The sequence below is a fragment of the Equus przewalskii genome, chromosome 3 (assembly GCF_037783145.1).
Source record: "Equus przewalskii isolate Varuska chromosome 3, EquPr2, whole genome shotgun sequence".
NCBI lineage: Eukaryota > Metazoa > Chordata > Mammalia > Perissodactyla > Equidae > Equus > Equus przewalskii.
In genome coordinates, this window is record NC_091833.1 from 56,290,744 (window position 1) to 56,317,264 (window position 26,521).

The 26,521-nt window shown below is 37.6% G+C and overlaps 1 protein-coding gene across 4 annotated transcripts; it reads right to left on the minus strand.

The window, feature by feature from the left end:
- Positions 1-1,114: 1,114 nt before the first annotated feature.
- Positions 1,115-26,120, minus strand: FGF5 (fibroblast growth factor 5). Of its 4 annotated transcripts, none has more exons than XM_070612733.1 (3): positions 25,493-26,120; positions 17,960-18,063; positions 2,078-5,987 (listed from the first exon to the last, which is right to left on the minus strand). In XM_070612733.1, exons 1-3 carry the CDS (start codon positions 25,848-25,850, stop codon positions 5,640-5,642), a joined length of 810 nt encoding a protein of 269 aa, XP_070468834.1. In that variant the 5' UTR covers positions 25,851-26,120; the 3' UTR covers positions 2,078-5,639. The 4 variants fall into 4 exon arrangements, with proteins under 4 accessions (XP_070468836.1, XP_070468834.1, XP_070468833.1 ...); XM_070612732.1 differs by lacking the exon at positions 2,078-5,987 and adding an exon at positions 12,414-12,926 and having other exon boundaries at positions 25,493-26,009; XM_070612731.1 differs by lacking the exon at positions 2,078-5,987 and adding an exon at positions 13,939-14,210 and having other exon boundaries at positions 25,493-25,999.
- Positions 26,121-26,521: the final 401 nt, after the last annotated feature.

Sequence of the window (26,521 nt, forward strand, 5' to 3'; positions counted from 1 at the left end):
TTAAACAGAAAACATGTTTTCACCCCTTTGTAATGCATCCTTTATGCAAAAAAAAAAAAAAGAATAGGCTGAGAATGTACAACTTTTAGGCTGCTTTTTGTTTCTAAAATTTAAACTCATTCTGTCCCAGGCTCCATTAGAATGGTGATTGTTAGACAGCCCTTTGTATATTCTTCTGGTATATTTACTATTCTAGTATACGGTTACACTTACTCTCAGGGACCCTTTATTGAGGAGAATGTAGGGCAACTAGTGACCTTTAAAAAATATAAATATATAACCTGTGTCACAGTATGGAAACAGGTTACGGAATGCACGCATCCTACAAAGAGAGCCCTATGGTACAGTGCAGGACTGCTGTGGAAGCAGAGCCGCAATTGCACTCTGGAGAGTAAAAGACATTGTGTTGCCCCTTCAGCAGAAATTCACCTCCCTGTACAAAAATCTGATAAATTTCCCAGTTTCCCACAGAGGGAATGACAGAGAATTTAATGAGAAACACATTGGAACCCAACCTGTCCCTGTGTGATTATGCATTCCCTAATCTCTCTGTAGGATACGGAAAAAGTCAGTCCTCTCTGAGAGAGTTTATCTGAGGAAAGGGAAAAAACACACCTAGAAACAAATTACCGAAAGGAAATATATGTCTTCATTCTCCACTGATACCTACTGACGTCCCACTAGACTGCTTGTTTGGCCTACAAATAGCAAAAGCATTGGAATTTGCACAGTAACCTATTTTTATGATTGCCAATGAAATTGAAGTTTCCTACGATGACTAACGTATCGATACTTAATGCAGCTTGCAAACGTCTGATATTTTTAGTCTGGACTCAGGATTTGTGTTTGAGAAGTCCAAGTATAGCGAGAGGGGCAGTGGCTGTTCTTACTCTTGTAGGATCTACTTCATATCTCATGTAACATTCTCTTAACCATCATCATCATCTTTATCAAATCTTCATCAGCACCGATATCCGTCCTATAAGCATTTTTGAGCACCTAACATACGCCAGGGACCTAGAAATATAATTGTATACCAGACTCTGTGAGTAAGTAGATTATCCAATAGTCTCACAAGGTGTTTAAGTCAGAAGGACACATCATTCAAAATGGCTGTCAGCTAAGAGCATTTCTTAAGTTCTTTTTATTACCCTGAACTTGGGTTGGACAATGTGCAATGAGAGCAGATCTGTTTCCTCCAGAAGTTCGAAGTCTGAGGATACATTGATGTTAACATGCACAAGGAACACAGTAAACAAGTGTTGAGCAAATAAAGGAAGGTTTCACTAGCTGAGTGACTTGTACAAAGCAGGATCTCAGAAAATACTTAGAGAACTATTGGGACAGTGAGGGAATGGTGATGGAAAGTTGTGTCGTGAGCTATGCTTGTTTGGAGGAACAGTGTCCAGATGAGATTACTCATGTTTCTTCATGAATTTCTAGAAGGCTTCATGGAGAAAGTGGGATTTCAGTCAAAACAGAAGTATTCAAAAATCACAATTAAGGTCCTGGAACTATTTGTTATCAACAATGAGTACTCTGGCCATTCCTCTCCCTCTGGATTAATTCAGATTTGCAAAGTCCCTCATAAAATGCTAAACCCAGAATTAATCCCCATTTTGGAAACCTCTTGATTCAATCTCACAGTTCATTTTTTTTTTTTGGCTAAGACATAGCCTTTAAAAATATCTATGTTTATTACTTCATTGACAATTTTTTTCATGTGATTGTGCAGTTTTATCTAGACATAGATTTTTAGTTTTATCTGAGGAGAAACCATGTCCTTTTTTTGGTGCCTCAACATTTTAAGACTCATACGATCGTTGATGAAAAAGCTAGAAATGACATTTCAGATCATATGGTGGAGGACAAAACAAGCCCTAGAGAGTGACTTGTGATAAATATACAGCAGAGTCAGGACAAAAGACGATTTAATAAAATAAAAAGTATGTAAGAGTTCTTGATTTCTAATCTAGTATTTTTATTACATAAAATTACTTAATTGCTGATGGATGATTTGTAGCTCAGTTATCTGATGGTATGTCTGAATGTTGTATGTGATTCTTAGATGTAAAAATGCTTCCACTGACTCAGCTTAGCTTGGGGTGCTCCTCCCTGCTCTCCCTCTCCCCTGGGACTTTTAAATAGGGCAGAGCAGAAGATGGAGGAGGTAATTCTTTTCTTCAACTAATACCTAATCACATGATACTCTTATTTCAAAAATAGGCTAGTACAATTAGACTGACTACTAAAAGAAAAGTAAATGAGTAATGTTCATTTATCTAAAAGGTTTGTTTCAAAAATTTTTTTAAAAGATCACTGGCTTAAAAATAGATTTTCCATGATCAAAATTGAGATATAGCAATGAAGTAAATCTTAAAGGAAGTGGAGAATTCCTTTGACAAGTTATTTTTCTTTGCTTCCCATTGCAGCAATGTCCACAATACTGTGTTTATTTTTAAAATTAAATGTACAAGCAATGTTCTGCAACTGTAAAAATGGTGACAGAATTCAAGTTTTTGGTTATTGCAATATTTTCTTTTCATTATTGAAAATGTGGGAAGTGATGGCTTAGTTCCTCTCTCCTTTAGAAGGGTAAAAAATGTTAATGTGAGAAAATTATTCAGTGTTCTATTTTAAGATCAGTTTTATAGAAAATTTACCTACCAGATTTATGGTGTTTCATTTTCAGTTACAAGAAATAAAACCATCTAAAGCAATATGATTATCAAATTTGGAAATACCTTTTGTCAGTATTCTTTATTATTGTCACATTATTTAACGGAACTTCTGGACCATTATAACTCAGCTAAAAAAACTAAGATAATTTATGTGCACCCACACTCACAAATTAGTCTTTTTAGAAGGACGTGATGGTGTCTTTTGTGAAATGAAAACCATGGTGTTATTACATCTTACCGGAAACCTCCATTTACCTCTACAGATGTTCCAAATAAAGAATATCTTAAATTAAATTAAACAAAGTATAATTTAAAAAACTAAAATGTCAGTCTGAAGGTGTTTGTCACCTATCTTCTAGGCAAATTAGTTTCCTAAGTTTAAATATAAAATTCACTGACATTTTTAGATAAACATAATCACAATTAAACAACTTTACTTGATGATAGATGGGTCAAGTTACTGAAAAATCATCAACAACTATATAAGCAAGGACTCCCTTAGAAAGTTGTAGGTATTAGTAAGGATTTATATTTATACATGTTTTCTGTACATGAGTTAATTCAATTAATTTAGGTAACTTAATGCTTCAGTAGGCCTTAATTAACTGTAATTGTGTAGGGCCAGTAAACTAAAGATAAGTGTAATGCAAATTTGTTTTTTTAAATTTTAACTTAGCTTTAAATTTTGAAGTTAATGAGTCCTGACTTGCATAATATATATTTAGTGCTATCCTATTTTAACTTTCATATACTAATCAAATCAAACTGGGAGTACAAAATAAGCTCTTATTATTTAGTTTAACATAAACTACAAGCAGCATTAACCTAATACAGTATATGCATTAATTTAGTTTGTTATTAATCATCATTAGTATCATCTTTTCCTTGCCCATTTAGGAACATATCTCTACTGTTCTCTTTTTTAGAACTTTAATTTTTCATATGTCCTGAGAACTTGATAGTGCACAATACATTAGAATAAACTAGAGGATTATTTTTAGCTTTATACTGTGTATATAAGGCGATATGCCATTGAATAAGGGTTGGACATATCTTTGTTTGCAAAATCCCCTTCTTTCATTTAACCCAGGAGGATTTTAATGTATAAATTAAATACAACTTTTGTACTATTTCATTTTATATTTTTTAAAAATCATGCATTAAATGCAAACAACATTTAATCAGATTATTCGCTTTATAATAAAACACTATGTTAGAGTATATGCATGATGTTTTAATTGATGGATGGATTTCATATATGTTATATATAATATATATGTGCATATTTTGTTTCTATTAAAACAAAGCAATCTGCTTAAGTGGTAGTGAAGTTCAGTTTTGCTAAGTGCCTACTTCGCATTTCTGCACCAAATTAAACAGTACTTTGTTGTAAGAAAAGAAGTTTATCACTATTTAAAAGAAAAGAAGCATGCTTAAATAAAAACCACCAGCTGTCTGTGAGCTCCTCTGTTCTTTCTATGAAAAACGTACTTCTAAACGTTAGCTAAACCTTTTTATTGCCAAACTTCTGAATATAAACGTTTGTATTTCATAGAATTCCATAGAAATGATTACCCAAGAAAATGAATAAATCACTCAAATTCTCTTAAGTTAAATTTTCTGTGATTTATGCCCAACATTCAGTATTTGGGTTGAGAATTAAGTGCCATTTTTGATCATCAAATTCCCAAACTAAATTTCTCATATCACATGGCCAGCTTTTTAAAAATATACATCAGAAAGTTTCCTTATTAAAGGGCAGATCTATTCACTGGAATAGTTACCTTCAGGATAGGAGACTCAAAGGGTGTTTGACTGAGTCATGAGAATATTTTTGACAATGGGACTTGACATGGATAGCTGTTACACGATTCATCTCCTTTGGTTCTCCATGTTTTTCCGTTAAGTGGGTTGCTCCCTGTGGATCTATACAGTGGGGATAGCAGAGGGTCATAGAAGAGGTATTTTTAATCACTCCGGTTTCATAGCGTATGCTTGATGGACAGAATAAAATGTATTCCTCCAGCTGTTCAAGAATGAGGGCAGGGGGTAGATAAAAGGAGAAGCGCAGGAAGGGAGAATTAGATCTCAATAAATGGCTGCAAACGTAGTGTACTTGTGCCTCTAATCCTTTTCCTTATTTCCAACTTTTAATTTCATCAAAAAAAGTCATTAGAGTTTCTCCTTACTTCTAACCCATTATAGTCCAGCCACCAAAGGGGTAGGATTCCACATAATGTCATGAATTTACACACACACACACACACACACAAATCCAAGTCGAGCCTTTGGTGCTGTGGATGAGAATTTAAACATTTTATGATGTAGAACTAAACGTACATTATCTGAGGTATGGTAAAAAATAATAATAAAAAGTGCCATGAATAAGAAAAACGAAAAAGAAATCCACATGTTACAAATGGGCTATAAACACATTTATAATTCATAAACTGCATTAAAATGGTTGTTTATGTCATATTAAAATAATAAAAGTAAGAAAATATGCTCAATGCAGAGGTACTTTTTTAAAAAAAAACAAAAAAAGCAGAAAAACAAAAGTTAATAAAATATTTCATCTGCATCAAAATATTCTTTGGAAACCAAAAATAAAAATGTATCATGTATGTTCTTTCGGGTTGATCTGTAAAAATCAGAAAAATACGTAGTACATGCTGTTTAACTTTCTGAAAATACAGAGTCCTAGTATGCACTCAGCATAAAGCAAAAGGCTTTATGTTTTGAACTGAAGCAGTGTGCTCCGTATATTCGTAGAAAGAATTCCAGTTCAGTTCCTATCAGAAAACGTTTTTGTTTCAGTCAAACTGAAACAAATGACCTGACTTCAATACAGTGTAGCATAGCTGAAGCTGTGTCCAAAAGTGTTTCTTCAGAGCTCTAAAGACACCTATAGAAACTCCTGAGGGGAAGGCATGATTTCTCACAAGGCCAGGATGAATATTATCCAAAGCGAAACTTGAGTCTGTATTTCACTGTGTTGGGACTCCTCCGAGGTGCGGAAAGGGGAACCTTTGGCTTGGCAGGATTAGGTGCCTTTTTCTTTTCAGGAACAGTTACTGTGAAAGAAAGTTCTGGCTGCTCCAACTGCTTGAATCTTGGCAGGAAGTGGGTAGAGATGTGCTGGGGCTTAACCCGGGGGCTGCAGCCTCGCTTAGCTTTCCCTCTTTTGTTCAGGGCCACATACCACTCCCGTCCCGTTTTCTCGGTTCTGTGTATTGCTGAGGCATAGGTGTTATAGCTGTTTTCTTGAAATCGCTCCCTGAACTTGCAGTCATCTGTAAATTTGGCCTACGGAAAAAAAAAAAAAAAAAGGAGAGATTTAAGTAGTCATAATGTTTCAGCATGTAATAAAAGGAGGTCTTGTACTGTAAAGAAGAACCAAGAATTCCATGGGCCCCTGCCCTGCTTCTCCATTCTCTTTTATAAAGATATATTTGCTTCTCTTAAAGTTGCTTTAAAATTACAATTTTCATTTCTATATTCCTACTCATCTTTGTAACTCTAATATCTGTTTGCTATGTACTTAGTGAAATAATATCAATGTATATAAAAATGATAACAGGAACTCCCAATGTATTTAAATTCTGTTATTGTTTTTAAATTACTTTGAAATTTGTAGCTAAAAAATTAAGTTTGAACATAAGATTTTTTCCCCCTCTTAAGCTGTGAAGAAAATAAATAGAACTATATTACTGAGGAACAATTAACAGTACAACATGAATTCATGTTCAGAGAAATGGGGTTATATTATTCCCTTGAAACAAGAATACATTTTTCAACATTATCAGTGTGATCCACAGTGCTGAGAGAGGAGTAGCATATGGTCCTATTAATATTGCATGTGTTAGAGTTCTTTAGGAAAAAAATATATCTTCACACAGCAATACAGGAGAGGGTATTTGAGGCCAAGAAGTAAAAATTACTTTTTGGAGTCACTAGCAACACTTCAGCCAGATCCCTCTCTCTCTCTGTCTGTCTGTCTCTCTCTCTCTCTCTCACACACACACACATATACATACATACACACACACACACAGTATCTGCCCTTGAAATGCTCATGGAATAGTGGAAAAAGCAGACAAATAGACATCCATCACAGTGCAGCTCGATAAATGGAATAATGACAGTGGTATGCCGAGGGTACATGATAGCGTAGAGGAAGAGCATCTAAGGGGATGGAGGTGACAGGGAAGAGGGCAGGAAAGTCTTCCTAGGAAAGGTGACATTAGAGCTGAGACTTCAAGTACAATGAGATATTGGCAAGGCAGGTGATGTGAGAAAGGATTTTCAGGGAGCGGGAACAGTGTGTTCACAGGTCAGCACAACAGTACTATGAGTAGTTCAGTGTGACTTCCACTTAAGATGCATGGGAAAAGGAACAAGAGATGAGGCTGACAACGTAGCCAGTATGAGCTCAAAAAAGGCTCAGTTTGCCATGTTGAGGAAATTGAAGGAATATGGTATGGAGGAGGAGTGTGATCATGGAGTCAGTCATGCCATCAAATAAGAATTCTGCCAATTGAGGTCTTAGCTTTAGGCTCCTTATTCACAATCCTTACTCCATTGGGCTATTGTGAGAATCTAAATATTTTTCTTGGGAAATGATCTGTAGCTTCCATCAAACACAAAAGAGTCCATAACCCCCAAAGAATTAAAATTCCTATCTTAAACCAGATGACCGGGTTTCACAATTTCAGGAAGCACCATTTGTATAGAATTCCTGAGTTTGGGAATACCAAATATTTTGATGTCTATATATAAAAACACTAAATATATATATGATATACTTTCTATATCAGACCAGGAGATACTATACTAGAATTTAAAGTCCTTTTTTTCTTTCACTTTTTCTAGTACTGCCAAACTTCTCTCTGCACTACAGATCACAACACCGTAATCTGAAAGTCTGAACACTGCAAGGCAGTCTACATAGATACACTGTTGATGGCCATGTGAAATTTTGACAATATCAGAAGACAACCAATTTCAGAGTATTTCCAACAGCACATTTACCTTACGTACGACAGTTTACCCAAGTTATTTACATTCAAGTATAGCTCAATCAATAAAGCTCTTTATTGGGGCACTATGAAACTGTATATTTAGAACTTCCACAAGTCTGCTGGTGATTCCCTGGAGTTGATCTCTAACAGGCTGGAAGTAGGTGTTTGAAAGAACTACCACCTATGGATTCCTCTCATCCCATCATAACCTGCCGACCCATGTCCAGGCGAAGGGTGCTACGCTGATATCACTTTAGAAGAGCACACATTTATTGTTCCTGTTTTTTACTGAAAAGACTTTTTTACAAGTCAAACATATAGATTTGCCTGCAGATGCTTAGCTCTTAAAAGGACTTAAATGCTCTCCCATTTAATTAGATAGTCCCAAAGTTTTATTTTAAAATAAGAGCTATAGCCATCTAGAATGTTTTGTGCTACATAAAAGGATAAACATTTTAGAAAAGTGTGAGGAATTTCATTAAAAAGAGTAGAAGGTGGGGCCAGACCAGTAGCATAGTCATTAAGTTTGTGAGCTCTGCTTCAGCAGCCTGGGGTTGACAGGTTCGGAACCCCAGGCGCGGACCTAGCACCACTCGTCAAGTCACGCCGTGGTGGCATCCCACATAAAATAGAGGAAGATGGGCACAGATGTTAGCTCAATGACAATCTTCCTCAAGCAAAAAGAGGAAGACTGGCAACAGGTGTTAGCTCACAGCCAATCTTCCTCACAAAATAAATACAATTTAAAAAAATAAAAATAAATAAAGAGGAAGATTGGCAACAGGTGTTGGCTCAGGACTAATCTTCCTCGCCAAAAAAAAAAAAAAAAAACCCACAAGAGTAGAAGGGATATTTACCTTGCCTCAGATTTTCTTCTTAAAATGTATTTGAAAAACATTCTTTAGAATATATAATACATTATACTTTGACCTGACTTCTGCCCGTTTCACAAAATATCCAATTTCCTGAAATAGAGATAGCACCAGTTGCTTTATTCAATTTTGACAGGTTTGTTGAGTGTACTGCATTATTTAACCATTTTTTCCCGACAATGTCAAAGAAAAAATATGTCATTTTTTAGTTGAAGTGGCTAACAGACATACATGCATAAACAACGCCTCCCCCCCATACACACGGTGAATTAGACCTATAGCAGTTCCGTCTTAAGGTCTTCATGTGAGTGACACCCCACCAACTCTGACTGCTAAAGTTATTCCATGTAAAAACTTTCTCTTTTTCTCCTCAAAATTTGTGTTCTAAAGTTCTTTCTTAAGATGAAAGATGGCTGTTCAGGCTCTAGATTTTTCAAAGTTCACCTAGCTGTCGCACAGGGTAGAGACGTTCAGAATTCTGAGGACCCACACACTACCTGCAGCCCCTCAGCCATTCCAAATCCCATATTAAAACAGGAGGAAAGGGGGTCAGACTGTTTTGGCTTTCTTAATTGACTTCTAATTTAATGTTTTGTCTGAAAAATTCTTCCAGCTATGATGGAACAGAACCATTTGAAACAAACATTTCAGTGAGTTTTTTCATCAGGAGATCTAGTTTCTTCTTGAGGGGTCAACTGTTCCTGTTGGCATTCCTGGCCTGGTTGACAAAAGGGTGACCCTAAGCAGTGTATCGCTGTCCCTAATGTCACACATGCAGCATCTTTATAGCAGAGTTGCTAAGCAGCATAGGTCTTAGCTATACATTTACCTTTACATTTATTTTGGATAATAGATTTTCTAGGCTACATTTAATTTTTAAAATCTCCTTTGAATCATAAGAAGTCCTTTAGCAAGATATATACTTTTTAAATAATATCACTGTATTATTTCCTTAGAAAAAGTGAAGTTGCCATAAAGACTTTTTCTACAGTTAACGTGTGAAGTGAGAGGTGAATCAAATTGCAAATAAGCTATTGAAATCAGGACCTCCGTCACTTCATGGTCCTACCACCATTGGCCACTACAACAAAACCAATCCTTAAAATGTTTGTAAAGAACCCCTATCTTTGTTTCAAATTCAATTTTTTGTGAGTTTATTCAACAGATGTTTATTGACGATGTATCACATGCCAGAAAAACAAACAAGTGGGTCTTAGAGCAAATTAAGCCTGAACTATCGCGGGAGGCAAAACTGATAAAACTGAGGCTGTCCTACTTTGGGCACATCAGGAGAAGGCAGGATTCTTTGGAAAAGACAATAATGCTGAGAAAAGTAGAAGGCATCAGGGAAAGAGGAAGACCAAATATGAAATAGAGTGACCCCATTAAGGAAGCTATAGTCATGAGTCTACAGGACTGAGGACAGGACACTGTGGACATTCCTCATTCCTAGTGTCGAGAGGTGTCAGAGCTAACTTGACGGCACGTGACAAATCACACGCCACACACTGTGTTAGTTGCCGCTTTTACAATGAAAAACAATAGAGATGTGGTCCCGCCCATGTTCTTTGTTGACTGAAATGATCTAAGTTTTTCTCTTTAATTTTTCCTTGATCTTGCAAGTGTAAAAGCAAACTACATTCAACAAGCCATAATTACAAAATTAAAATGAAATGTTCAAATCAGCTAATTTCTATGTAATTTAATATAGTCCTTATTGACAAAACAAATAAAACTTAAACAAATTAAATTGTTCTTTGCTTGAATATCCAAATTATTCAGAAGAGGGGGAAAGACAGTGCTATTGCGAAAAACAAGAACTTTTGGATTAGAAGGACACTTGGCCCTGATTCTACTCATCTCTTCACACAGTGAGGGCACACAATGGATGTTTAGAAGAAAGGTCAAGTTCAGTTCAAAGAAAATAAAATTTGATTAACTGGGATATTCTACAAAAGATTAATTCTGCTTAATTGAAATCTGAGAGTCAATTAAACCAAACAGAAAATTCTTTCTGAAATGATATGTTTTAAAAAAACTTTCTAAAACCTCTTAACATAGTTTTTTGTTCCTCAGTAAATATCATGTCCTATGATGATTGAGGATCTTGTCGTGAATAAGTCAAGGCAATGCAATCAAGTACCAGAAGTACCAGTTCTCATACTGCGCCACCATGGCAGTAAATATGCAGTCTATGGAAGAGGTGCAGAGAGAAGTGTGAATTTGGACACACACTAGTATAAATCTTGGAGTCTGTGGAGTATTTAATCAATTTTAATACTTTATTTAATACTTTAATACAATATTTAATACTTTATTTCACTTTGTTTTCTTTGATTTGCCTCTCTATTGAAAAATCTTATAAAATTAAGAAATAATTAACCAAATATAAATAATTAAAATGTTGTTGTTGACTGTTATAGCCAGCCCATGTGGTCTAGTGGTTAAGATTTGGCGCTCTCATCACCGTGGCTCAGGTTCATTTCCCAGTCAGGGAACCACACCACCCGTCTGTCGTCTGTTGGTTGTCACGCTGTGGCGGCTGCATGTTGCTGTGATGCTGAGAGATCAGCCACCAGTACTTCAAATACCAGCAGGCTCACCCACAGTGGACAGGTTTCAGTGGAGCTTCCAGACTAAGACAGACTAGAAAGAAGGACCTGGCCACCTACCTCCTAAAAACATTGGACATGAAAACCCTATGGATAGCAGCAGAGCATTGTCTGATATAGTGCCAGAAGGTGAGAGGATGGCACAAAAAGACAGGGCAGGGTTCCACTCTGCTGTCCACAGGGTTGCTAGGAGATGGAATCGACTCAAGGGCTCTAACAACAACAAATAGACTGTAATAAAAACAATTATAGATCAAATTGTGCTCTAAGCAAAGTTTTCTTGCTGAATGCATCCCTCCTTCTTGTTCCCCTACCTCTGTTCAGTGCTTCCTGATTCCCATCCCTAGGCCCAGCAATGGGGCTGCCCAGGCCAGGTGACCTTAGGCTGTTTTGTATGATTGTCCAGGATATTCCCTGCACAAAAGGCACCCAGCCTTCGTGCTAAGTGAAGGTTGAAAGCCAGACCCTGCTCTAATTGCTCCCAAGCAGAGTGCCCCAGTACAGGGCAGCATGCACCCAGAGGGGCTGCCTTTTAGACTTTACTAAATAAGCCTCATATGGGTCAGTTATAGCCATACCATGCCATCGCCAGCATTTGGCCATATTTCCTGCTTGGCACTGAACATCTCTCTTCTTTATACTGAGCAACCAAGGGAATATACAAGTTGGATTTAATAATAAACCAACCTGAGCTAATGTGGTGAAGAATACCAACCACAGGATTTCTCCTCCTCAGAACTTCATGAATTGACTTAAAGTTACACAGGGAGCTGGTTCAAAATGCATATTCCCCAGGCCCTATCTCCAGAGACTGTGTTTTAGTAAGTCTGAGGTGAAATCCTGAAATTGCAGCCTTAACCAGCATCCCATGTGATTTTGATGCAGGTGAAGTGAGGACCACACTTGGACAAACATGATATAAAAATAGCAGTTTTCTTTCTGATGCTCTTAATAAGTCAATAAAGCTGGGCTACTGAGGGCTACTATGTGCCAGGTGTTTAACATATATTATTTCATTCTCACAGTAACTCCGTGACTATTAGCATGCTGTTATCTGATTTTCCAGTCAGAGAAGTAAAGAAAATTATTTGTCTAAAGCTCCACATTTATCAAGTGCCAGGGTAGGCCTGTGACTTAAATCTCAGATCTTCTGATTCCTAGATTCAAGCTCTTTCCATAATACCACACAAACCCAAGACCACCTCCTAGGCTTTTGTGTAGACCCACCTGCCCTGAAGTTGCTCCATGGTAAAATGCTGGTGAAAAACAAGCGCCACTCCCCAAACCATCAGAAAAATGTAACACCGTCTCTGGCTTTAGGCTGAAATGGATTTCTGAAGCTACAAGTCAGTTCATCACACTCAGACTTCCTCAATAAAATAGGCCCCCTAGCCAGATTTACACAGAGAGAAATTAAGGGGAAAACTGGTATTTACTGCAAAAGCAGAGCCCTGCACCCGTTTTTGAGCCTGAGTTACTAGAAATTCGATTTTACTATGTAAATTGAAAGCTCTTGGAGAGCAAGGGGAATTCTATTCAAATGCCTTTATACAGCTCGAGGTCTCGCCTGGAAGAGTGGAGTGCTTAATAATTTATTTTATAATGATGATGATAACTATTGCTCAAGCCTCCATTTCCCCAACGTGCCCAGCTTTAGGGGCTGCCGACTCCTCCTCACTCTGCCCCCAGCGCAGGAAGTCCAGTCCAGACGCTCATCCGAGGCAAGCCAGCTGGCACCCTCTGAAACCAGGAAAGGAGGAGTTTTAGTCCTTGCTTAGGCTGATCAAACACACATTCCATGCCTGTTTCGTAAACTCTGCAATTAGCTTTCCTTCCAAACATGATCCCCCTAAAACCCTGAGAAACAAAAATAATTCTGCCACATGCTTCTCACTGGATCTTTAAATTGAGCTACAATGTTTTTTCCCTAATAGGCAATGAGTTATCATGCATACTTTATGAAGAGACTGAAGAATACATGATAACTACCTTTTCCAGGATTTACACTTTTTTAGGGGAAAAAAGATATACAATAGGGCTCTGAAAGAATTATGAGATTATGACTATAGGAATTCCTTGCCTCTTAAAGAGCTTTAGCCTGGGAATTTTGCTTTCAAATGAGGTTGCTTGGAAAAAAGGAAAACCAGGAGATAAGGGGCTACTATATGCATGAAAAGTTTGGACCTAAGGAAAAAAAGGTCAATGATAAATAGGATTTAGGGCTGATCCAAATATCTGAGGGGTCACAGCTGCTTGACCTCCAAATCAGAGAGTCTTCTAAGAGAGGAGATTGAGGATCATCAGACAGCTGTCTGAGAGCAAATTCTGCAAGATCTTTTTCAACAGTTAAGTACTGACTACTTTCCAGGCACTACTCTAAGTGTCTTGTATGTATTATCTCATTTAAAACACTCAAATATCACAATAGATTGTTACTTTAATTTTCCTCCTTTTACAGCTGATAAAAACCAAGGAATAGAAAGATTAAGTAAAATGGCACACTTGGTAAGTGGTGGAGTGGGAGTCAGGCTTTGGCAATAGAACTGTGCTCTTAACCACCACTCAAGGCCTTTCACTCTTACATCTGGACCCACCTCAGACAAACCCAGAAAGGCTTTTTTTCTTTTCTTGTTTTTTTTTTTTTTTTTGAGGAAGATTCACCCTGAGCTAACACCCATTGCCAATCTTCCTCTTTTTTTTGCTTGAGGAAAATTAGCCTTGAGCTAACATCAGTGCCAATCTTCCTCTATTTTGTATGTGGGATGCCTCCACAGCACTGCTGATGAGTGGAGTTGGACCACACCCAGGATCTGGGCCTGCAAACCTGGGCCACCAAAACAGAGTGCAAGGAACTTAACCACTTGGCCATAAGGCCAGCCCCCATGGAATTTTTGATAAAGACAATAAATCTGAGGAGAGGGCAGGAAGGAAGGAAGGAACAGACAGACCTGAGGCAGAAGCAGGAACAGACAGGCAGAAGAGAGACAGAAAGAGAAGGATGCTCAGTCCCACAAGGTCCTCCTCCTAGGAATGAGTTGAGAAAGAGAATAGAGGTCACAGTGAAGGCTCTGACTAACCCTCATGGCTCTTCGGGAAGCAAATTTCTACTCCTACTCTCCATAGTTCCCAAGGCATTTTGAGAAGGAGAAGACCATACACCTTCATCCTTGTAAAGAATGCTGAAAAGACTTCATGAGAGGAATTTGGCTGCATTGTGTATTTCGAGTATGCTCGCAAAGGTTGTAAGAGAGCTGCATGTAGATTAGTGTGAGCATGTAGATTGAATGAGGGCAGGCGGCAGAGCACAGTGAGATGGTCGAAGTTGAAATACAACTTCTCTTGCCGAATCAACAAAGAGCACACAAAGGAAACCAGCATAAACGTTGCCTAAATCTAACCGTTCTGGGCTTTCTGTTGACCATCTTTGTGTCCACTGACGATGAAGCATTTTCTAAATGAAGATTTTCTGTGCACTTTCTATGAAAGTTCATCTTTGAGAGAGGTTCCCTATGCAACTCGTCATCACATTGAATAACCAACATTTCTAAGATTCTGTGATAAGTTCTGCTGCAGACATGTCCCCTTCTTTCTAGATTTTAAAATCTAGTGCTGAAGACACAGAAGTAGATGGGAAAAAATGATTCCAAAAGAAGAGCTTGGAATGAAAGAGAGGGAAAGAGAGAAACAAGCAAAAAAATCTAAGGATGAACCACAGTATTCATTCTTTAAAATGTAATACAAAAATATTATTAAACCATGCAATCATTAATTCCTATAAAATAATAGGTGAAAACAACATAATTGGTTCCAAACAACGCATAATATCTTCCTTCAAGGTAACTTTACCTACTAAGCTTTATAGCATTTAAAGAGAAAGAATTTTAAAAGGATATAGTTCTGGTTCAATCGCTTGTTAACTATGTTAAACTAGGAAAAACTTCACATCTGAGACTCTTTCCTCATCTAAGTAGGTTATGAGGTAATGCGAGTGAAAGAGCTCTTAAAGAACTATGCAAATACATTATCTCTGCCTAGTAACTAATTTTTAATATTCTGATTGTTACTATAAAAACCAAGTTGAAAATCTGCAATTATCCATGAATATTTCTCAATATACTATAGGCTTACTTGCCCCAGAATTACAAGAATACTTTACATTTTTAGTTCACATTTACCCTATAGATAGAACCGTAAACGTACTCCTTATTAATTTTTAAATTTTTTTCTAGTTTTATTGAGCTACAATTGACATATTGTGTCAGTTTAAGATGTACAATATAATGATTTTATTTATATACATGTATATATCCTGAAATGATTATAAAGTACTCTTTAAATGCCTCTGCAGAATTATTAATTTGAAGCAACTCATGAAATACACATTTAATCCTAAGAGTGTAAGCGTTTTTAGCCTTTTTAGTGATGATGCGATTTTGTAAAAAATTAAAATGAAAATCAAATAATTATATTTAAAGTTGTAAGAACAATTTTTTAACATGTTTAACTAGAAACTGAAAACAGGAAAGAAACCATCTAGGCTTAAAACTGATAATTGCTAGAATTACTACTATTTCTAAATTCAACTTCCTTATAAGTAAATCACTTTATAGTTTGATTAGGTTCCCATCTAGAGGAAAAGTACTAATCAAAGCTCAGATAAGAGAAAGTGGGTTTGGACAATTGGTTGAAAAAGAATCCACATAATCGTGGGGCTTAATTTTTTATCCACAATTCAGCTCAAAGTCATCAGAATGACTTTCATATCAAAGAGCATCAGTGAGTGACAGGAGCAAGGCTTGCTTTGTGCTGTTTAAAAGTCATTATTCCATGAAATAACTTTAGCCTGCCAAGATGAGAAAGAATAACAGATGCTGTTTTTGCATTATCTGCATTATTTCAGCCAGCCATCCTTAGACATTTGGGTCAAATTTCTGGAAATTTGCTGCTTGCATTTGACAGAGGAATCATGTATCCTCACCTCTTGGTCTGACCTTTCTAATTGGCACCCATTTCTAATACTTTGCTTTCTGTGGCAATTTTCCTTAAGCTGGCCCAAGTTTAGTCTATTTTTTGCATGTACCAGGGCAAATTAAGTATTTTAAAAAGTAAGATTTTCACCCCAAACAAACCAATAAGAGAGGTTTCTTTATATGCACTGCATATTATTATGATCCTTGCATTTAGAAGGCGTTTCAATCTTTTACAACGTTAAAGTAGACGGAGGAAACGGTTCTCTGTGCAGATGTGTTTGATCATTGTTTTCTATTCTATATGTGGAGTTTTAAAAATCAAATTTTTTAAGTAAAGTGGCATGTCCTACTTTTCCACAGCAATGCAGAACTTTGTCCCTTAAAATAAAAGAGCAGTTATTTTATGAATACTATATTATAACTTGCTAGAGTAAATAACTAGCCCAGAAAATGAAATAGGTAAATCTTTTTATAATTCTTGAAATCAATGATTAAAGAGGTTAACAAAGGTTTTCCATTTATCTTAATAAACAGATTTTAGGAGTTTATTATATTTATATTATCATATAATAATAGGTAATATTTACTGAGCACTTACAATGTCCAAATACTGTTCTAAAAGCTTTATCTGTATTTTCTGATTTAATCCTCAAATAACTGTAGAAATAGCTTGAATTCTACTGTCTCCACCAAGAGGTATTAGCAACTACATTGAGATGCTAGGGAAAGGAAAATTGAAAGGTTTAAACATGGAACCAAGTGAAATTCTCATTGAGCTTTTTAAAGGTGTTTAAATAGAAATTATAAATAGTAAGTTTCAGTGATTGCACTCACTTAAAACTGCCTATATACTTTGAAAACTGAAAAAGTGATATTTCTCTGATTTATTTAATAAAACTTAAAGGGAGTAAGGATTAAAGGACTAGTATAAAAGAAGAATAGCTTTTTAAAACGATTTAATGTGACAAAACAGTATACTACAGAAAAAGCACAAATCACTTTTAAGTGCTGTGCACATGTACTAATACAAATCAACAGAATCTGTGAGTGGGAAAACGAAGCCAGACATATATTACTATCTTTAAAATGTTTTAGTGCTTCTCAAGTAATGAGCATTTTCAGAACAAAGCATAGAAATCTATACCTTGTAAATTGATTACAAAATGTAAAAATGATTCCAAAAAAATTTTGAGTGAGAAATTAGTCTTCACAGTTTTAAGAAGTACTTGGTTTTGATGCACCAAAATGCAAGATGAGAATTGCTCAAATGGATCAAATAAAATTTCTCTATGAAAGATCAAAGTCTTCTCATTATTGGTTTCTTCCTTCCATACTGATTAATACGAAGATGTTATATTACTTAGATCCAATTTTTGACATCAGGAATAACTTAAAAAATTAAATAAGAACCTGATCTATTAAACACACATATACACAAGCACCGCAAACCTGTAAATTTAAAATATTATATATTATTTCCATAATATTTCTCCTCGCTTGAACCACTTTTAGGAAATAAATAACGGCAATCACTTTGAGAATGCTGTTTCCAAAAACGCTTACCCTTAACATTTTTTGTGAACTCTATATTATCTTTTCAAGTAAATAAAATATTTAAGTGATTACTTATAAAAACACATACAATTCTCTTGGTTAAAGGTACATACAATTTTATAATAACAAAAAACATTAGGTTCTCTGGGCGAATTCTCCTATCCACCAATTTGAAAGATCACTGCATTCCATTCTACAAACGTAAAATCTTCATAAGCCCTTTAACAAATATAAAGTGGTTCTACTTACACTTGCATGGAGTTTTCCTTTTTTTGACATCGCTAAAAATTTGTTGCTGAAAACTCCTCGTATTCCTACAATCCCCTGAGACACAGCAAATATTTCCAAAATACCTAGGATGACAGAAATCCCAAAATAAAACACAGACTCCTCTATATACCATTGTGAAGAATTAAATTTCTACATAGATTCTTCCCATTCTTTATTACTGCAATTTAAAAAAAGTATTTAGCATCCTTATTTTTTGTGCCATTCATTAGGTAAAAAAGAAAATGCTATCGCTCAAGTGTTCATTTAAAATGAAAAATTTCAAGATTCGAAAATTTAGTTTGGCTTCATTAGTAATTCTTTTTTTTTCTTACAAATGATGAGTCCCTTTTAGTAAACAGTGTTTGACAACACAATCTTTTCAAGTTCTAAAAGAATTGAAAAGAATTTTTAAAATGTTTTTCAAAATAATTCTCGTGTATTGTTTTTCTATCAGAGATAATACCCTACTTTTAATAGTAAAGCACATAAAGTCTGTACTCAAGACTAGTATAAACCACTGAAACTTTGAAAATATTTATTTACATAAAAGAAATTCCAGTTCTCAATTTATCATAATTATAAAGTATAAATCAATATATACCATACTCAATCATTTAGTGAGTAGCTCATTTAAAGATTACACATAACAACATCCTAAAAGCACTATAAATAATGTGGGATTATTGGCTCAATGAAGAGTTTAATGGATTATGGTTTGGAACATCTTGCATTTTGAATGACTTTTCTGGAAAAAAAATTTAATGAGATATTTTGTTACATTATTGTTTTTATATTTGGTATTTTGTAGTTAATATTATCAAGTCAATGTCCCTTTGTCTCCTATAATAATTTGAAAGTTTACATCCACTGGGTCAAGAGAATCACACACCACAGGTCACTGAATATTTTAAGAAGATGAAACTCACAGTCTGTATATAATTGGAATTCCTGCCTGTTTATCATAAACTCATATATAATGTTATATAAACACAAGAAAAGCATAGTGCTTTTTTGCTAATTGGCCACATCAAATTGAAAAAAAGGGCAAAATAATATAGTTTACTAGAGGTAAAAATGGACCTGTCCTAGAAAGGAAGGAAGAAAAGAAGCAAGGATGAGAGGGGGGAGAGAGAAAAAAAAAACCTCAACATTTCAATCTATAACATTTTGAGAAATATTTTAATTAGGATATCTCAATAAGACTCTACTGAATAGAGAAATTGATAATTTTTCTGAAATAACAGTCTCCTCCTGCAGTATTTGAAGTACGTATAAAATTATTCACTTTATAAGAAAAGCCCTATATTGTGCACACACATGTATATGACATACAAATACATATATATGAATATTTTTATTGATCACATGTCACACACTGTGAGCTAATACCAATAATTGTAGCAAATACTGCCACATATTTATTCAACTTGATTTCTTAAAAATACTTGATCAGAAATTTCATGGGGGAAAAAAGAGAAGCAGAATTCTTGTTTTTGTTATAAGCATTCTTAGCCTGGAGTAAATAAAACACATCTCAAGAAAACTGCGGCTACCAATTTATTAATGGGTCTTTCTTTAAAAGGAAAAAAACCCCTAAAAATTGTTAGAAGGGAACTACTTCTGCTTTTAGAAAAAGACTGCTAAAGAAACTGTTGCCTCATCAATTCCTTTCATCAAAATATTTTCAAAAGGCTAATTACAATAGATTTTGCTGTATAGATTATTTGACTGTGATGCACACCCAAGGATTTAGAAGCATTACCGTTTTATCAATAGCAGCAAAGCATACAGAACGCTCTGTAAAGTCAAGTACACTACACAATGAAATACGGTGTAATAAAATTATTGATAAAGCATGAATAGGACATATGGTATGAAGTTATATTTCTATCAAAATTACAGAAGGATTTTAAGCAGCATTAACGATTTTAGATATTTGGGTGATGGGGGATATAATCGGGAATACTGTATTAAGTGTGTTAAAAAACGAGACTGGGAGAACTTGAGAAATCATCTATGTGTGGAATGATGGCTACCAAAGAGACAATGTGCAGTTGGTAGAAAGGCGATTTGTTGTATGTCTTCCCCCAATTTACTCATGGTTCTACCTTGTTACAGGTTTTCTATTCCATTCTCTTGAAAACTACCTGGTTTTGCAAGCTCAAATCTATTGTGTCTTAGTGGAAAAAAAATTACACGGTAGCATAAAAGATAAAATTCTCATTAAGGATATGTTTGCAGGCTTACATTTAAGAGGGCAAGACAAAAGGATTCTATAAATATTTGTTTAATGGGAACACTGCTTTGTTTATGTAAACTATTGATTTCTGACAACTAACGTTCTGTTTTTAAGAAAGACCCATTTTGACTCATTTAACTTGTTTCCTAACACACTGTACATTCTGTGTGTATATGTTATACAAAATTTGCATTGTAATGAATTTCAAATATGAGGAAAATGAAATAGTATATGTGAAAGTGTTATTGTTTTATTACATACTACAAGGTTTCTTTTCTTGTAAGTTCCAGTATAAAAATGATTTCTTACCTGAGAAAGAAAGCATTTTATAATTTTAATAAAATTATATTTAATTGAAAGCTTAAAAAATGTACTTTTACATATGTCATTCTATTTGAAATTATGAAGAATGTGGGAAAGAAAAAAGATGAGGTTAGATTAAACAATTGTTTTTTCACATAGGCAACTTTGAAATGATCTTCTAAATCTTAATGTAATTATGGTGTAATATTGGAAACACTGGTAAGATCATAATTTCGAAAGTAATTTCATCATGTCATTTTTTCTAGATTATTTGAGAAAATTCTAACAGGTCCCACAATTCAACTTCCTGCCCCCACCAAGAGATCACAGGTTTCTTGGTTTTACTATACCAAATCTCAGGAACTCACTAAAGAATTCTACATAATATTTTAAACCCATGTGCATTAAATCACACATATAAATCCCAGAAACATTTCTCTAAAACTGATATTTTTTCAATTTCAGTGATTTCCTGACTTACCGTTAGAAGACAGTAATAATAAATTTGATGGAAATTTACAATTCACGTTATGGATACCAAGATGATATCCCTAAGCAAAATCATGGAAGGCCAAGTATGTCTCACAGATTATAGATAATGATGTTTGCTAAATTGGATTGTTTTCTTTGACCTTTTCACTATCTCTCTTTCCCTTTTCAGGAGACCCCATAGGCACAGAGGTATAAAGACATGTTTTAGTACTCTCCTAGTATTTTGGCCCTCTCCTGCTTAGAGAGTGGGATGGGAGGAGGATCAGTATAAATTCACATTCTAGTGACGATGTCTTATCTTTCCTAGTGTGTTCACATTTAAAAGGATCAAAAGAAAAGGGCAAGGCTTAACAGAAGGAATTATTCTCTCCTGGTGTAATTTTGGGACTGACCTCTAGGTTGAAGGAGGCAAGAACTTGGTGTCTCTCAGATTTACACACACTGTTTAATCCACTTACTTACAAGCATAGGCATGCACGACAAAGTAAGTTTATTTCAGTAAGAAAATACATATCTAGATTTTAGTCCCCTCCATATTTTTAAATAAAATAGAAGTCTATTAATGATAGTTGATAATAATTATATAGACCTCTCCCTTTTCTTCCTTTTCTTGGTGAATAAGATATAGACACAGATATTCCATGTATTTAGAAGCTTTCAACAGCCATCTGAAAATCCTCAAAGAAAAATAATTTAAAACTGAAGCTTCTCTATCTGCTTTCACACAACAACAGATACAGTCTGTCATTATAAAATCTGAGTCTTGAAATATCCAGTTTGGTAGTCTTCACTGATTATATTAGTAACATAGATATTGAGTTTTTCTATACAGTGGATGCAGATTCTGGTTTTTCTAGGCTTGGGGGACTATATAAAGGTGAACTCTACATGACACCAAAATTGATAGTGTCATGTTTTAAAAAATCAATAAAATTGAGGGTTCTATTTAGCCAAAATATATGATTGGAATTTTCCTATTTTATGTGAGCACTTTGACTTTGTCTAGCCATAGCCTTAAACTTTTGCTCCGTAAATTAACAATTATCTGATAGTCTATTCCTCAATGGCCCAAAGTCAGACAACGGAAGCACTAAATTGAAAGCACTAATTGAAACTAAATTGAAAGCATAGAAATTAAAGTAAAGCCTTTGTTTTTATTCAATAGTTGGATTTTATTATCTGTCTTGTATTGTGCATCTTTCTTTATCCTCCTCCATTATTTCCTCCTAATAAGAGTTCATGTGCAATGAGCTTGGTTCCTTTTTCTCTTCAGAACTTAGAAGCTAAGACTATAATAATTGAAATACCTTAACTAAATAAATTATGTTTCAAAATCTATGGCCAGAGTGTACTTCTGAAGGCAAAACTAGAAAATATTCACGGTTTGTCAAAATTTTAATATCAAATGAGAGTTGTAAAACATATATATGCATACTGTATATATATAGTATATATATATTTATCTGTTCTATCCGACAAATATTACAGAAAATTACTAAGTTTAAAAGAACCTGCTAGAATGCAGTTTCATGGCAAAATTTTTACTCTTTTCTGAAGTAGCAAGCTGTGACTAAAAGAATCTAAGTTTTCCATCATTGCTCACTCGCAGACAGTAGAATTAGATGATGAGGTCTATCATCTGTGGTCCTTGACCCGGCTCTCTCCGTGTCTCTTGTGAGAAAAATGTTTCCTCATGTACTCTAACCAACAGTCATGACCAAGGCCTTAGTTTCCACAAATGCCAGGAAACCATCAAGTGCTGCCTGTAAGAGGTATATGACCAGTTGCAATCAACAGTCTGTTTCCCTTTCACAGCTACTGAAAAGCCGAGACCCATTTTAAATTTCCAAATTACATGCCATCCTACTAAACATGATATATTTCATAAATTATTCATTGATCAATGGTAGCAAAATCTCGTAAAGTAGTATTAGACACCAGACATCACAAAGCAGAACATTACCACAATTGGAACATTTAAGTTATGCTTTCCTCTGTGAGAAAAACCCATGGAAGGCAAAACTAAAAAAAAACCCACACTAACCCCAAAGTAAAATATCAAGCTGAGTGAGGTAGGCATCTTGTATTGGCTGAATGAATGAATGAGTAAGTGAATGATAGCAAGCCATATAAAAAACACAAACTAAATTGTGAAAGGCTATTGTAAACTGGAATGAATTAGGAAAGTGTTAGTTAAATTAAGGAAGTTTTATCCAGGGACTGTTTAAGAAACATCCCTGTACTTTTGTAGATACCTTTCAATGTAGATTTAAAAAAAATTCTACCTTGGAAATAACAGATAGTAGTCAATGTCTTTAGCTGGATGTATTCTTTGTTATCTGTTCTCATGTTCCCTCCTGTGCTTTTCTACAGCTTCCCCTCCTGCAAGGCCTAAACTGCAAAAATCTTTGTCTCTTGTGGTTTCTTCCAAGAGAAGAAGGTGACTATCTTGGGAATGAGTATGGTGTGCAGAGATCTCTAGGGTAACCCACTCCAGACACATTCGTTTACCCCTCTAACCTGCTCTTTGTTGCATGCTAACTTTGGGTCTTCCCTTGGGAACACACAAGTTATCCTCTGTTGGTGCTGATTTCCTGGATAAACTACGAGAACACAATAGAAAAAAGTTTTCATGTGAGAGAAAGGAAGAAATATTACTGTAAGTGGGGAATAAGTTCTGATGTCTGATGGAGCAGAGTTGAGTGGAACAAAATGAGAAGGACAAATGGAATACCGAAATAGACTAACTCTCACCCTTCTGAAATCTCGGAAAACTCCCTCTTCTCTCCAGCAGACCTTGCCCGTTAACACCAAAGATGGGGGCTTATTTGATAAGATCCAAATGAACCTTAAAACGTGGGAAGAGTTTCTCTAAGGAGCGTGCGGGAGGCCCTGGGACTGGCTGGGGCGTAAGCAGAGGGCCGTCTCTCGGGTTCGGTGCTGCAGGTCCGTTCACCACGTGCAACACCGTCATCTGGGGCTGCACAACCCGAAAGACTAGACCGGGCAACGCGCGGCGTGGAGCCGCTCCCCTTCCTGCGCGACCCGACCGGTCTTCCGTACCCCGCCTCCTGAACCCCGCGGACGAGGCTTGCCCGCCGGTCACGCCACCAGCCTGCGCACTCTAACCCCGCTCCCGAGGCGGCTGCCAGGTTGCCAGCCCCGCTGTGGCGCCCGCGCTCCTCCGCAGCTTGGGGAAGAAGTAGCCCAATGGCCATGGGGTAGTTGGCTTGAGACGCAGCGAGTTAGGTACACCTAGGAGCTAGCAGGCTGACACACGTGAGCCGGGTGACCCTACGCAGCGCTATCTCCAGGCCAGGCTTCCGCTCTCCCTGGGTATCTCGGAGGCCCCGACTCTGCTTCTACCTGGCGGACTAACTCCCCCCGGAAGAGCGATCTGCTCTGAGGAGGAAAAGCCCCGCAGAGATCGCCCAAGTCCTGCTTACAACCTCAAATCATCTCTCCCCTCAGCTGCCTAAGGGCACTCCGAGGAATCAGAGGAGCGGCAGTGACGGCGGTCTGGAAACGTAGATAGGGTGGAAGGGAAGAGGAGATGAGAAAGGAGGGGGAGAGAGAGCTAATGAGAAAACTCAGACAGAAAATTTAAAACTTGGCTTTAAAAAATCCTGCAAAATTTGCACCTGTACCCAATTGAACCTCCTCTGAGTTTCCTGTAAAATAAAGAACTTTCTTCTAATTGTCCTTGGGGACAAAAGGCTGGCCAGTCTTCCTAACAAGGTGTTATCATGGTCTCAAGACACTAAACGTTGCTAAATCAAACTCTGGAGATAATAATTCGAATGTCCATCACGTCTGCCTCTCTAAACGTGTCCAGTTTTCCAGATCACTGTCTTCCTCCCAGCAGGGGTTGTCTGTATATATGTATATACACATACAAACATATATATAGTGCAAATATGTATATATACTAGACATATACATATACGTATATACATACATAAATTACATATGACATTAATTTGGGGTTTATGGTGGCAGTTGGGGGGAGCGTGTGAGATCTGATTCTTCTGAAAAAATAACTGTTCAGTTATGGGCAGGGAATAGGGACGCACTTTGATGCCTAATGAGAAATGCTAGCCTAGTAAACAGAAGCAGAAGGTAAACAGAAACTAAATGAGGAGAAAGAAGGAGATTTTTGTTTTTTCTCCACGTACAGACTGGAGGCTCCTCTTTGGGACCAGGACAAACTGGAAACAAGATGCCTGTCCATGCACCAGCCTCCGGATAGCCTACCCCCCCAGGAATCGCCATTCCTCATACCCAGGAGAGGGGTGCGTGTGTGCGCGCCGTGTAGACCGCATCTCCACCCAACCCGCCGGGCTGTTTCGAGGGACAGTAGGGTCCCGGGGGCCGGGGCTCCGGACGGTGCGCCTGTGGCCCAGGAAATAGCCGGCTGTCCCTCCCGGGTCTCCCACCGCCCGCTTAGGACGGGTTTTGGAGGAGAGCGAGCAACTTACTTAACATATTGGCTTCGTGGGAGCCATTGACTTTGCCATCCGGGTAGATCTGCAGATGGAAACCAATGCCCACTCTGCAGTAGAGGCTGCCGGTCCGGCGACCCGAGGGGCTCCACTGGAAACTGCCCTGCTCCAAGCCGCTTGCTTGGCTGCCCAGAGAAGCCGCGGGGGAGGAGGAGGCAGAGGAAGAGGAGGAAGACGTCGTGCTACTGCCGCTCCGGCTGCTGCTGGCGCCTCTCGGGTTCCTATCAGTGGCAACGGGTCCGGGTTGCCCCTTGGGGGCGAGGCGTTTCTCCCCGTGAGCCCAGGCGCTGAGGATCAGGTGGCTGAGGAAGAGGAGGAGAAAGGACAAGCTCATTCTTCCAGCCGCGGGGGTCCTAAGTGCATCTTGTAGGGCTGGTTCTGGGCTCTGTAGCCCCCGCGCGGCTGCGTGCCTTTGGTGCTGCCCCCCTCGCCGCACCGGGTGGACATAGCCTCGGGGAAGACAGAGGGAGAGGGGGAGAGAGAGAGAGGCCACCCGAACGGATCTCGGCGCTGGCACTGGGATATTTATAACGCCAGTGATCTCACTGCTCGGTGCACGCCTGCAAAGCTTCCCCTCACCCGCCGCTTTGTGTACTCTCTGGCCGGTGTGGGGAGGGAGCCTCGCGGTCCCGGGGGCGGGGGGTGTGAAGGAGGGAGGGGATGGGAGAGAGTGAGTGGGAGGAGAAGCCTGGCAGAGAGAAGCTGCACCCGGACGCTGGGCGCGCATACCAGGGCCACGCACCCCGGCAGTTCTCACGCGCCACTCGGCCACCCTCCCAGTGGCGCCAAAGCTGCGCGGAATTTAGCTCCGCGCGAGCAGCTGAGTCTCCAGGGGCTGCGACGGAAACGGGGGGTTGAAACGTGGAAGTGAGTTCTCGTGCTTTCCCACCTCGGCCTCAAGCTTGCGTCCCAGCAACGCGCCCTTGCCTACCTAGGACCCAATTTCCAGGTTCCGTTCCCTTTGCCCAGCAGACCCGGCTATCACAGTGCCTGCCCCTCGGGAAC

Bases quoted from the DNA above. Each gene is read 5' to 3' on its own strand.
- FGF5 (XM_070612733.1), bottom strand. From the start codon at position 25,850: ATGAGCTTGTCCTTTCTCCTCCTCTTCCTCAGCCACCTGATCCTCAGC. The intron at 18,064-25,492 runs GTAAGTTGCTCG...CTGTCATCCTAG, and splicing joins CCACGAAGCCAATATGTTAA to GTATTTTGGAAATATTTGCT. The intron at 5,988-17,959 runs GTAAGTAGAACC...TTTTTTCCGTAG, and splicing joins AAGGAAAACTCCATGCAAGT to GCCAAATTTACAGATGACTG.